Genomic DNA, 13,825 nt, shown 5'->3' on the forward strand with positions numbered 1-13,825 from the left:
TACCATTGAAACATAAAAACTGATAGCTTGTTGACTTAATGTCGTAAAAATACACAAGAGATATTTTAATAATAACTTATTAATATATAAAATTGTATAAGATTGATTGAATGTTACAATGAGGACCCGCGTTTATATACCTAAGCACGTGTCCTTTCGTGAATGGGCATGTCTTTTAGACATGCCTTTTCACTTAACTTAATGACTATTTAACCTAATTAATATTTAATTATTTAATATTTATATTTATTTTATTTATTTAATTGTTATGAATTATATTCATAACAGAGAGTTAATGTTTTTGCAGCATCGGGCAGACATTCTCCCATGGGGTCATGTTGATTTGACTAGTGGGGGAATGATACATTCCCCCATGGGGCCATGCTGATTTGGCTAGGGGTGAATGGCCTAGGGGTAGACATTCTCCCATGGGGTCATGCTGATTTGACTAGGGGAGATTGATACATTCACCCATGGGGCCATGCTGAGTTGGCTAAGAGTGAATAGTCAGTGCTCTAGTATAGAGTGATCTATTTTTTATAGTGGGTTTGAATTGTTTATTGATTGGGGTTTTTCACCCAACAGTGGGGTAAACAATTCTAGTCTAATGTTGAGTTGTGATGTAGGCTCCATTAGTGAAGGGGCTTTTTGTGATGAGAAGCCACCTTGATGGATCTCCACTAAACATTAGAGATCTATATAAAATTTAAATAGACAAGCATGTGAGAGACAAATCATCAACATAGCAAACTCATTGATCATTTCTAGTGCACAAGAAATTTCAAATAAAGGAGAAATCTGTTCATTCATCTTTTTCTTCATCTTTCCATATCTCTTGGAGGCTGCACGTGCAAGAGAAAGATGAGTTTGACTAGCATCTTGGAGGCTGCACGTGTGACGAGTTGACCGAACTGCTTGACCGAGTTTGACCAAAGTTTGACCACAGTAGTTTGACTGAGTTGACTACAACTTGACCGAACTTTGCCCAGGCCAAGCATGTGGTTTTGACCATAGGGCCGCATGTGCGGGTTGACAGCAGTTGACTGCAGGGTCAGAGTTTGACCGCAGGGAAATTTGACCAGCTTTGACTTGCTGCTGTTTGACCAAGTTTAACTTGTATTTTGACTTGTATAATGGCTCAAATTTCTAGACGAATTTCTGAATTGTAGACCTTGCTGAAAGACAATTTCTCCTCAAGAAAAGATTGTTGGGTTTTCTCCCAAGATTGGGTTTCCCAAGTGAAAATTTTTTGTCTATTGTGCATGGCTTTCTTTATATACTGTTTCTGCCACATTTACTGTTGAGATTTTCTGTGTATAATTATTCAATGATAGCAGTGAAATAAAAATACGGTTTGAAAATCATTAGAAGTAATTATCAGGCAGAAAATTGTATTCTACTGCACTTGCCATAGAATTTCAACATTTTTTAATATAATCTTATGCAAAATGCTGCCAAAACAATGGTCTGTACAAACTCGAGGAATAATAGGGATATCTAAACAACTCAATATTTATGCATCAAATACATCTTGGGCACCTGAAACAATCATAGTTTCATATATTTGTCCAAACATGGCACTAGTAATTGTCATGCATGTACATGATAACCATTCACAAATGGAACTCCTATTGATGTGTGTCTGTGAGGCAACAATCAAGTCTAAGGGCATTTATAATTTATTCAGATGAGTGTTTGTTGAAATTTTGATCTATTTAACATTTCTGCCATGTTTTCAGTTTTCTTATAATACTTTTGGGATACAGCATGGTGATCCATCTCGGGTTCATCTGGGATGTGCCCTGTACCTACCATTCTATATTCCTTCTGGATAAAGATCCATGATGGATCCAGATGATCCATGAGTTTTTGTTTTCTCTTTCTTTTTTCTATGTTTCTATTTTTTGTGATGGGGAAGTTGTGGATCTGATAATGCAGCTTCAGATCAAAAGGGAAATCATATTCTTACCGTCTCTGGATCCCAAATTCTGACTACTCGATTATCAGCAGTGATCATTCTCGGCCTTGAAGCATTTAGAGTTGAATGCCACTTGATATCCAAAATGGGGCTACCATACCTGTATGCAACAATAGACAAATCCAAATGCAAGATTATTAGTCTTATGACTAAACACCAAACCCTGTCAACCGACCATAGTAGGGAACTTGATAGACCTAAACAATTATCAGTCTATGAATAGGTTTTCTCCATATAAAGAAGATATGTTTTTGCAGCAAGATAATTAAAAATATTTACTTTTAGTAGGCATCGTTAATTATGCAACAATTAAGAAAAAGACTTAAAGAACTTACATGTGATCTTTAACTCGAAAAGGCCTTGAAGAACGCAGATCATATATTAGCACCTGCATAGTCAACCTCATTAAATAAATAAATAAATAAATAAAAGGATTTTATTCAGGTTAGGCTGACTTTGACATCAGAAAAGTAACAAATACAGCAAATTATTTTCAGAAGGCCTGTATTTAGGATAGGCACACAAATATTCTGATCACTTTATGTGAAATTTTATCAATCCCCTGGATTTAGCCACACACAAAAAATGCCTAGTGGTTATATCAGGTTGGCAATGATTTTTATTTTTCCTTTAAAGAATGAAGGTAGAATGTCATGTATAATGTTTAAATCCTCATCTAAAGTCTTGAACATTGCCTATCGAAAAAGTGAGGTATACTCTCAACTGTGACAGGGCACAGAAAGATCATTATTAGACAATTATATCCTTTAACCACAACAGGATATCATAAAGTTAGTTTTATCTCTCATTGATTATGATCAAACTTTCACTAATAATCCAGAAAGATACAAATATTCATTACAACTACCACCAGGACACCAAAAATAAAATTAATGTCCATTTATGACCAAAATAAGGACAAAAGGGACTCGAGTAGGGTCGTTACAAGTAGGAAAATAATAAGTACCTTATGCAACTCTAAAGATGCAAACAAATCTAGGCCGACAACGTGTGAAAACAAGAATAACCCAGTTGTCTAAGATGGCATGATTCAAAGTTGAAAATTTTCAAGGAGAAAGGTGAAAAGGAAGACAAAAGTGTTTGCAATCAACCCTATGGTGCTACAGCACACCGATAGACACAAACACAGTATCCTTATATGTGTGTGTGTGTGTGCCAGGCCAACCAGATAGTTTGTATCTCTATTTGCATTTCATTTATTTTTTATTTTCTAACTTTGAATTTCCATTCTATCTATTTGACTTAATGGAATCTAATTAAGCATTTCTCAGAGTGGAAATACTTTTATTCCATGGGATAAACGCATGGCCAATGCCAAGGAAGTTTAGTAGTGTGACTTGATCAAAAACATGACCAACATGTTTATCATGACAGCAAAACTGAAATCCATTTTATTAGAATCAGACTCCAGAGCCTATCATCCTATCGAAAGACACTACTTCCTCTTATAATATAAAATAATCCTAGAACAATAATTCAAGAGAAACTCCTATTACAAATGAATTTCATATCATCTTTGTTTCATACAGTACACAGGAAGAGAAAACAAATTAAACAGGCATGGGTGCATCCCAATGACTTTGGCTTGCCTGTCCAGAACTAGTTCCAACTGCCATCTGAAAGCTTTCAGTTTCCTCGAATCGTATCGCAGTGACCTCCTGAATGGACCACTCAGTTTACCAACAGCACTCACATTAGACAAACAGAAAAGATTTGTTTTGAAATAGCAATAAATGCTCACCAAAGTATAAATATGAAAATACCAAGGATAACACTTATAAAGAGTTAACAGCAACAAAATTTATGCATGACTATCGCCATAGTGCAAACTAAGTGGCACTTATATGCTTGCAGCGTATGCAACTCCATTCATAAAAATACCTGATCAGTATCTCCTGTATGTGTAGCTACATCAATTCTTCCTACCGAAGCTTTTTCTCTCAAATCAAAACATTCTAAGGCACCGTCTTCTCCACCACAAGCCAACAATCCATGAACTGGGCTGAAGTATCAAAACAACTGATTAAGTGATAAGAGACCTTGCCAAAGTCATGGTAGAAACCAAACCATAGAACATTTATATTTACTATTTAGTAACTAAAACTTTGTCAGCCTAATCATAAACCAAGAAATTTAATCTTGAAACGAAGTTTCAGAGGAAAAATTATGATGAGGATGTGAATAATGTTCCCTACATACCTTCGGCAAATTACATTGACTGCTGGAGAGTGAGTATTTAAAGATGCAAAAAAACGACCCTATATTCACAATTCACAAATACAAGTCCACAATTTTTTAGCATCAGTATCTCATTTTTTCAATTAATAATAAGAGAAATTTAAAGCCAAGAATTTCATGAAATTCAAGAATCAATACAGACCAAAGAGCTCAAATTATATTCCTTTATTTACAAACGGGTGGCTATCAGCTGTAAGAGGAACTAAAATCATTATATTCTCTAATCAATAAAGAGCAATGTTATCAAAACAGAACAAGTCATCGAACCAGAAAACCCTCTGAACTGCGAACAGGTCAGAACCGGACTGGAACTGATTAAAAAAACTGGACCAAAAAAACGGTCGACCAAAAACACATAAAGAAAAACATATGTATTCATGTGCATCCGTATGAATCCAAATCCTTTATACACAAATAATCAAAAAGCTCTCATTTATATAGCATGTAAGGGTGCACATAACCAAAACAGCATCATGTACAATCCATCTCTGAACAGAAAATACTTTAACAAACAGGCTCTAGATGGCCTCAAGCATCCAAAAAAAATCATGCTACAACAAATACCTACATATCATCAAAATCATTGCCTCCATTGGAATCCTTATCATCAATATCAGCCACTAAGAATTAAAATAAGATAAAAAAACACAGCATGTCAAGTCAAGATTTTGTTTGAGTGATGGTTACATTTTTAGTAGGGTCATGATAGAGGAGTTCGACAATCAATGCCATTAACATCAAGGTACATAGAGGATTTGGTGCTCTTGAATAAATACTAGTTCAATACCCTCGTACATGACAAAATCCAATGGAAAAATTGCAATCCCCCCAAACATGAAATCCTGAAAAACTGTTAAGTCTGTTGGATTTTGAGTGAGATCTAAAATTCTACTTTCTCCATATGAAATCCAATGAGGTTGGAACCACTCTCAAACACCCTAAGTCATCTCATGGTAATTTTAAAAATTTAAGTAAAAGGATGAAAATGAAAGGTAATGGAGAATGCCACTTTTAACATTACCATGAATTGCATAGCAATACTAAGGCCATAGGCTTGAATATTAGGCTGCCCCACTCAAATATTCTTTTTTTCCTTAAAATTGCATTTGGAATGTCTTTGGTCAAATTGTATGGAATCAGTCGGTTTAGTGAAAAAAGGCCAATTCAAAACCGAACCAGCCATTTCCAGTTCTAAACCTCAAACTGGACCTATTTGACCCACAAACCAGTTGAACCGGCTGGTTCCACCGGTTCCAATAACACTACTAAAGAGTAGCAACATGAATTTATCTCCAATGACATTGAAATTCAAATTTATATTTTAATAACATCCTAAAATGGCCAAAACCACAGTCACGTGGATATAAAGACAACTCTAAATTAAAGCTACATGCAATTAGGAAGTGCTAAATAAAGTTTCAAAAGAAGCCTTCATGGTTTCTGTAGCACCAACACTAGCATGATCAGTTTATATAATTCTAACCAACCATATCTAGTTGACTTTCTGACTATGCTATTGATATTCCTCCAATGGCCACTGAAGATTCTCTTGCTTGCTTGAAACATAATAAATTTTTATTATACTATGTTAGATGGTAAGAATAGGATCATTATGTGTCACCTAAGTCACAGGACACGTCCCTCAAGGTCTCGTGTCCCGTATTTCACGTGTCAAACACGAAAACCGCCCTAAAACATGTTGAAAACGTTTTTTTTCGTATCCTCCAATCAAGACACGTGTTTTGGACGTGTCGAAAACGTGCCCTAACATTTTTGGTTCTTAAGACACGTGTCCCATGAAAAGTGACATTTAAATCCTACAACATGGTTAATTTTTGGGTTTTTTTGTCATTGTTCACCACCGAAGTTGAGTTTGTTCGTCGCTTGAATCCAATTTATTGTGCAGTGTGAGGAATTCCATCAGATTCGAGTGCAATGCTCACAACTTCACATCGACCTGGACCTGGAGATGTAGGAGACAAGCATTCGCATGCTTTGCTAAGAGTTTGGAGCACTTAAATTTCTTGTATGTTGTGTAAAAGCCTACGGAACTTAAGTTAATTATACACGACTGACCATGTATAGATCGTGTGTTGAAGTAAAAATCCCAGCTCCTCGTCATGTGCTCATTGCTCACAACACCTTCGAGGTCTAAAGGGAGGGAAAACTCGATTAACGCTCTGGTCAACAATGAAGTTTGAACACATATAAATTTATAGTTCATAAACTACCTTATGTGAAGTTTGAACATGATCAAACTTGTTTGAAGTTAATAGCAAAAATTATAACAATGAACATTGAATGGTGAACATCATTAATGTAGTAAATTAATAAACTAACTAGTAAATTACTAAATAGTAAATAGTGTATACTAAATACTAAATAGATATCATCATGATTCATATCTATATGGATCAAGCACTATATTTCAATACTTTTTAATATATATATAAAATGTGTCCCTCGTGTCCTATTTCCGAGGTCGCTACGTCTCGTGTCGAATACTCGTATTTACATGTCCTCCATGTCTCGTGTCCTCATGCCATGTGACTTAGTGTGCCACTGAGTGCTGGCTTTTGGGGTTACTCCAAAAGTGTATTCACTTTGCTAGAAGAGTACTAGGTCTTTTGATTCTTTCGTGGTACTTTATGGACATTTGGATGGCTCAGTTTGGATGCATGCTTGACCTTAGATAGAGTGTTAGCATAGAGCACTTGCCTAGATGGTTTTTATCTGGATTGGAATGATGAATAAACCATTGGGTGCATAAGATTCAATTGCTTGATTAGGAGAGATGCCTACCTCGAATAATTAGCGATAGGCACTTGGAGGAAGGCACCTCACCCAAGAGCATGTGACCATGTCACATACACCTTGGAGTTTGAATACTTGACTTGAGGATGTCTGACTTAAGGAGCATACTTCATGGAGGTTGGTTGTGGACCCAGACACATATTAAGGGAAAGCATTAGAGCAACTACTTTGGAACACATATTGAAGAGCATTGGACACAAGTGTAAAATTCCTAGGAATGCATCAACTAGAGTTTAATCTTTTAACTGTTAGCAGTTTATTTGTTTACAACAAAAAACGATTAAATCGTTGATGCATTCTTCATAATAAAAATATTGCGGAATTATAAAATAGGAACTAAGAAATAGATGCGCACACACAATAAAAATGACACTTTTATTTTTAGACAATAGCCCTTGGAAATACCCCAAAGGAAAAACTAGTGCAGCAACTGAGGGTTTTTTTATTATGCAACAATTTGAGAAAATTATTACAACTTGGTGCCCAACTAACAATCTTCCGGAAATATATTGCCATATAATTTGGAGATCCCAAAGCTCCTCAACAAATCAACTCGGCCTCCTCTAACATGCTCGCACCCCACACTTGCAACTCGCACTGTCGCCTGGAATACACACTGCAGCCTCTGAGCAACACACACATCCCTGGATCTACCTTCAACTGGACCGCCTCTTCAAGAATCAAGGGCAATTAGGTGTAGTGTGATTCTTCTTGACTTGGTAACAATTTGTGGAGTCTTTTTACTTTTCTTGTTAGCTTAATCTTCTTCTTCTTATTAATGCATGTGTGTGTACTTCATCAAACTGCTACCAAAAACATAAGAACAAGAACACAGGATGTTGGCTCTCTGCCATGGCCAAAACATCTCTTCTCTTGAGAGGAAAACCCTTTAGTAAGTTTCTCTTATTGAAGCTTCTTATTGATCAATGCCAAACCCTAGACCCTTGACTAGAATGTCCTCCAAGCACAAGTCAAGTCCTCTCCTCTTTTCTGCACTTTGTTCCTGGCACATAGACTTCCTTCTTCTACCACTTTGCTCCCCAGCGCTTCATCCTCCTTCTTTGCTACTTGTCTAGAGATAGACCTTTCTTGAGAGAGATTTATATGAGATGTTCCTCTTCTATACTTCCTGATGTCCTTTTCTCAAGTAGACTCCTTCCTTCTTTGACTAAACGAGATGTTTCTTGAGATATAGGAGTAGACTCGATATGATTGTACAACAACCCTAAATTCTTCACACATGTGGCAGGGATCCTTGTAGTTTAGGGTCCTTTCACCTTTATTTGAGAGAGGGACTTCTTTGCTTAACTTGGGAGGCCTTGTAGGCCTTTGGAATTTTCTTTAGTTGTTACTATACCCGCAGATTTACCCCTCCTTTCATCGCACATGTGACAGTTTCTAGCCCTAGAAACAATCCTACACCTTCGCTTTATCTCTCCTTTCTTCGCTGCACTTAAGAGACCCTTTAGACTTGTCTGTTCCTCTCTCTTCTCGGCTTCTATCCTTCCCTGATTTCAGAGATGCTTGGTTTAGGTTATAATGGAGTGGACAACCTCTATATATAGAGGACTATCCCTCCTTTTGGGCCGACTAGAAGACTATTGGACGACTTGACATACATAGCTCAGATTGCTTCTTTGGAGGTGTCTTTTCTTTGGAGGAGACTTGACTTTGCTTGGAGGGTTATCCTTTGACTCTTATACAAACATATACATGGAGTAACATGCCCTTAAGGTCTTCAATCATTTTCTTTTGACTCCTTGACTCACCTATAGCACTTAACATGTGCTAGACCTATTTGAATGAGCAAGAAACTCATTGACATATATTATAAAAATAATATTTATTTTCTTGAATAAGTACAAATATCAAAAGTACATTTATGAAAACAGAACCTAGTTACATTTCCTTCAACATTGCTTAGCCTCCCTCTACCTCTGGAAGTGGCTCACTCCACCTCATCGAAGTTGATTTGGCCTTCGGCAACTGAATCAACCCTCTTCCAACAACTCGCACTAGGGATTTTGGCTATTCGCGCTACTTGTACGACCTCCTCTGCATATGAATTCGGCCTCCCTTTTCCTGCAACTTCGACACTAGAAAATCAATGGGAATCTCTCCAGAATTCTGCTCCCAAATAATCTGTTGCTCCCTCTCTCTGATGCTCTCCCTCTGGCTTGAACTACACCCTTGCTAAAGACTACAAACTGGGTAGCTAAATCTGCCTCTCACAACTCGATCACATTGATGTTATCTCTAAGCCCTTCAACTTGCTCTTATAATCTCTCATTGAGTCTTCAACAACCATGATATAATATCCATCAAAAGCTAAGCTCAATTAGACTTCATCAATATAAGTCTCTAGAGAAATCTCGAACTATCTGGAGGTATTGTTGTTATCAATATGAATTCCTCCAATCTAGAGGTTAACTCATCGATCTCTACCAAAGTTGTTGTTTGCTACCACTTCTTATCCTTCTTCCTCTTTGGACACTGGGTGACGTAGTGATCAAACACACCACATCTGAAGCACTTGACCTTCAACAAGTCCTTTTTCTTCTTCTCTCCTCCTTTTGAGTTATGTCCCTGACTGGGACCCTTCTTCGCCTTTCCCTTTACCACAAGGGCTACATTTTCATCTTCCTTCTCCACATTCGATCCCTTGCCACTACTACTGGTAGCACCTTCTTCTAAACTTAGCATTAGCTCCTCCTGAGTGAAGTCACTCCACAGTGGTTGGTAGCTTATCTCGTCTAGCAATTCCTTGAATGAAAGTTCCCCATTCCTTGGTAAAGCCATTTAGAGTTGCCCACACCAATTCACTATCTACTAGCTTCTCTCCTACAGTTGCAAGCTCATCTCATACTGCCTGAATTCTAGTCAGATAGAAAGTTACGCTCTCACCCTTCTGCATCTTGGTCATTCTCAGTTTCTCCTTCAGAATCATTTTACGATTCTCAGGTGGATCCTGGTATAGCGTCACAATGGCCTCCCACATTTCCTTTGTTGTATTTTTCCCTGCAATATGCAGGACGATATGATATCAAACCCCATCTAGGACCATCATCTTTGTTTTGGCCATATCCTTCTTGTAATCAAGATACTAGATAGGTTTTGTTGGTGCTACAATTGTTGTCACAAACTCCTTCAGACCATGCTCATCCAAGACGAACTAAATCTCGACCTTCCAAACACCAAAGTTTGAGGCTCCATCAAGTTTGTTCTGATCTCTAAGTTCTGTTATGGCCATATTTACGAAACTCAAATAAACTAGAGAATTATCAGTTGGTAATCTCCTTCTTCTTCCAGCAACTCAGCCTTCTCTCTACTACACGCACTCCCTCAGGAATGCACAAATATTCTTTTGCACCTGCCTTCCAATGTCTTTTCCAGTATTTGCACTGCCTGCTACTTCTACTGGGTAACTCGTTCTACCTCCCAAAATTCCTTCTCCATAAGCTAACCCTGAAACTCGTACTGGTTGGACTGACAAGTCTGCTATGGCCTTCTACTGCTAGAAATCACAACCTCCTTTCATGCAACCAGGAAGACTAGAAACCCATTGAGAAATAAACTGGAAATTCCACTTGTGTGCTTTTCTCTTCCTACCCTGTGCAGATTTACAATGACAAACCCTCGCTGCAAATCTCTGCACCCAGATCTACTCTGCGAAATCACTGATCTTCTCACTAGAATCACTCTCTGACAAATCCACTACTTGTTGCTACAAATCAGAGGCAAATCAAATTTTCCTCCACCCTGGAACAAGAAATACCTCTCTGCTACTCGTACTGCTTTTGCCCTGTGCAGATCTGGAAATATTGTGCTCAATCTCCCTCTGAAACTGTACAATTTCGCTTTGCTTCTGAGCCTCTGATCTGATCAACAATGCTCTGATACTATGTGATATTCCTTAGAATGCATCAACTAGAGTTTAATCTTCTAATTGTTAGCAATTTATTAGTTTACGAAAAATAACAATTAAAGCACTATGCATTCTTCACAATAAAGATGTTGCGGAATTATAAGATAGGAACTGAGAAATAGATGCACACCCACAATAAAAATGACATTGTTATTTTTGGACAATAGTCCCTAAGAAAGCCGCAAATGGAAAACTAGTGCAACAGATGAGGATTTATTTTATTATGCGACAATTTGAGAAAATCATTACAACTAGATGCCCAATTGGAAATCCTCCGAAATATATATTGGAAAATAATCTGGAGATTCCAGATCTCCTCTACAAATCAACTAGACCATCTCTAGCCAACTCGCACTCGTAACTCACATCGCTGTTTGGAACACGCACTACAGCCTCTAAGCAACACACACAACACTGGATCTACCTCCAACTGGACCGTCTAGCTTCCCAGTGCCTTTCAAAGTGACTCGCTCTGCCTCCTGGAAGCTAATTTGGCCTCTTATATCTTGCACAAGGGTTTTTGGGCACTTGCAACGCTTCTACAACCTCTTTGCAAATGACTTCGGCCTCCCTTTTCCTGCCACTCCGGCACTACAAAATCACTAGGAATCTCTCCAGAATCTTGCTCCCAAATTATATCTTGCTCCCTCTCTTTGATACTCTTCCTCTGTCTTGAATTGCGCCCTTGTTGAAGACTGCAAACTCAGTGGCTCGATATGCCTCTTACAACTTGATCGCATTGATGCTATCTCCAAGCCCTTCGACCTACTCTTATAATCTCTTGTTGAAACTTCAATAACCCCGATTTAATCTCCATCGACAGCTAAGATCAATTAGACTTTATCAATAGAAGTCTCTAGAGGAATCTCGAGCATACTTAATTAATTAACTATAATAATTTCATGATAGCAAATTAATTTAATTAAGGTGTTTCCCAAGCTTATCTTGCAAAACCTTTTATGGGTTTTGGAGATCATGTCCTCCTTAGCCTCTTAGCATTCCAAGACTAGAACACATGTTCGATGCTACATAAACTAACAACAAGATTACATGTGGCACGAGCCCAATCTAGGGTGGCTTCTTTCCTTAGTCTAAAGAGTAGGGAAAGGCCACCAGGATGACAATGGCTAGCTTGCCCAAGAAATGCCTCTAGACTCTCTTGCTGAGGTTAGGACTTTTCCATGCTGGAAAGAGTTTGAGCAGTAACAATGCTAACTTGTTCCAGTGACTTTGGTATGGTTAAGCATTAGCTAGCTTTGTGGGATGCATTGTTGGGCCTTCAATATACTTATGTTAGAGTCTTCTTTCCTTCTTCGCTTGAGTGAGAGGCCTTATAGGCCTACTTTTCTAGCCCAACCAACGAGATATGTATGACTATGATAGAGGGCTGCTATGACAGCAGAGAGACCCTCTTTTCTTTGCACGTGTGACTGTAGTTGACCTTAGAACAGTCCTCTAAGGCTCAGTGTTCTTCCTTCCTCCTTCGCTGCACTAGAGGCTCCCTTCTTCGTCCCATTTTCACCCTATACTTGTCCTTTCTTCTCGTTGATTTCAGAGGTGATCTTCGTTGCTTTTGGAGGAGTGGACAGACCCTTATATATAGTGGTTTGTCCCTTCTTTAGGCCGACTTGATGACATGAGGCCGACTTGTCATTTATGCTTTGGATTGCTTCATTTAGTGATGTCATTGCATGGAGGAGACTTGTTGACTTTGCTTGGAGGTATTTCTTTGACTCTAATACATAAATATACATGGTGTAATACAGTGTTGCACACATCGCGATAAAATCGCGATTAAATCGTAAAATCGCGATTTTTTAAAATCGCCGATTCAAAGCGCGATTTTTATCCAAAAAATCGCCTCTTTTTTTTATAGCGATTTTTTCGATAAAATCGCGATTTTTTCGCTTAAAATCGCGAGGGCGCGCGGCAGCGGGGTTTTATATGGAAAAAACGAATTTTTTTTATTCATTCAGCAGTCCGCCGCGGAGAAGGAGAAGAAGTGAGGGAGAGGGTTACCGTCGGTTGTGGGAGCGAATCGAAGCGATTTTAGGAGGAATCCAAGCCAAGATCGCCAATTTGTCCATAAACCAGGTATGTAGATTAATTTTTTTTTGTTTTGGTTCTATAAAAACTTTGTTTTTCATTGTTTTTAAAGAATTTTTGGAAATTTTTCATTGATTTGGGATGGGTTATTTGTTATGACTATGAGAACCAATTTTTGATTTTTATTTTCTCATTTTCTTTAAACATTGTTTATTTTTTTTTATTTTTCATTGTTTTTTGGCATTTGGTTGGGTAACTTGGGTTTAGAAATTGGGATTTTGGAAATAATTAGCTTGTAATTTTGCAAATGCTAAATTGTAATTTGTATTTACTATTATCATTTATGTAATCCTAAATTCCTATTTCCTAATCCTTATTTTTCCATAGGTTTGCAAATTCAAAATTCAAAAACAAACATGCCAAGGAAATTGGATCCTTTCTGGGAATATGGTGACCCTAAAACTCCGAATGATAGACAAAACTTGTATTGCAAGTTGTGTGGAAAGGAAATATTCGGGGGGGTGTACAGGTTGAAGTTCCACCTTGCACAAATCCCTGGACGTGATGTGGGGCCCTGTCTAAAGACAAATGCTGAAATTATCCAAAAAGCCATGAGAGCATTGGGAGAATTAGAGCACACTAGAGACGCCAAAGAAGAACTCAAAAGGCAACTAAAAAGGTCAGTTGAAGGAAGTGGGCCAAGTGGCACAGGTTCTACTGCAGCGTCAGTCAATCCGGTAGCTGCATCATCATATTTTGTTCCTCGAACCACACCTGGTTCACAACCAACTATTGGTTCAATG

At 37.9% G+C, this 13,825-nt stretch overlaps 1 protein-coding gene across 3 annotated transcripts in view; it reads right to left on the minus strand.

Annotated features, from left to right (window-relative positions):
* EDA7 (embryo sac development arrest 7) overlaps nucleotides 1-13,825 on the minus strand; it is a 343,775-nt gene that overhangs the window by 58,668 nt on the left and 271,282 nt on the right. For all 3 annotated transcript variants that reach the window (XM_089453090.1, XM_089453088.1, XM_089453089.1), the window contains 5 exons: nucleotides 4,199-4,257; nucleotides 3,881-4,001; nucleotides 3,589-3,657; nucleotides 2,314-2,366; nucleotides 1,970-2,078 (listed from right to left, as the gene is read on the minus strand). In XM_089453090.1, coding sequence (XP_089309216.1) covers nucleotides 1,970-2,078; nucleotides 2,314-2,366; nucleotides 3,589-3,657; nucleotides 3,881-4,001; nucleotides 4,199-4,257 — 411 coding nt within the window. The remainder of the gene's footprint in view (nucleotides 1-1,969; nucleotides 2,079-2,313; nucleotides 2,367-3,588; nucleotides 3,658-3,880; nucleotides 4,002-4,198; nucleotides 4,258-13,825) is intronic.

This window comes from Pinus tabuliformis, chromosome X (genome assembly GCF_031772625.1).
Source record: "Pinus tabuliformis cultivar Carrire ecotype Pingquan chromosome X, CPIR1, whole genome shotgun sequence".
Classification (NCBI taxonomy): Eukaryota; Viridiplantae; Streptophyta; class Pinopsida; order Pinales; family Pinaceae; genus Pinus; species Pinus tabuliformis.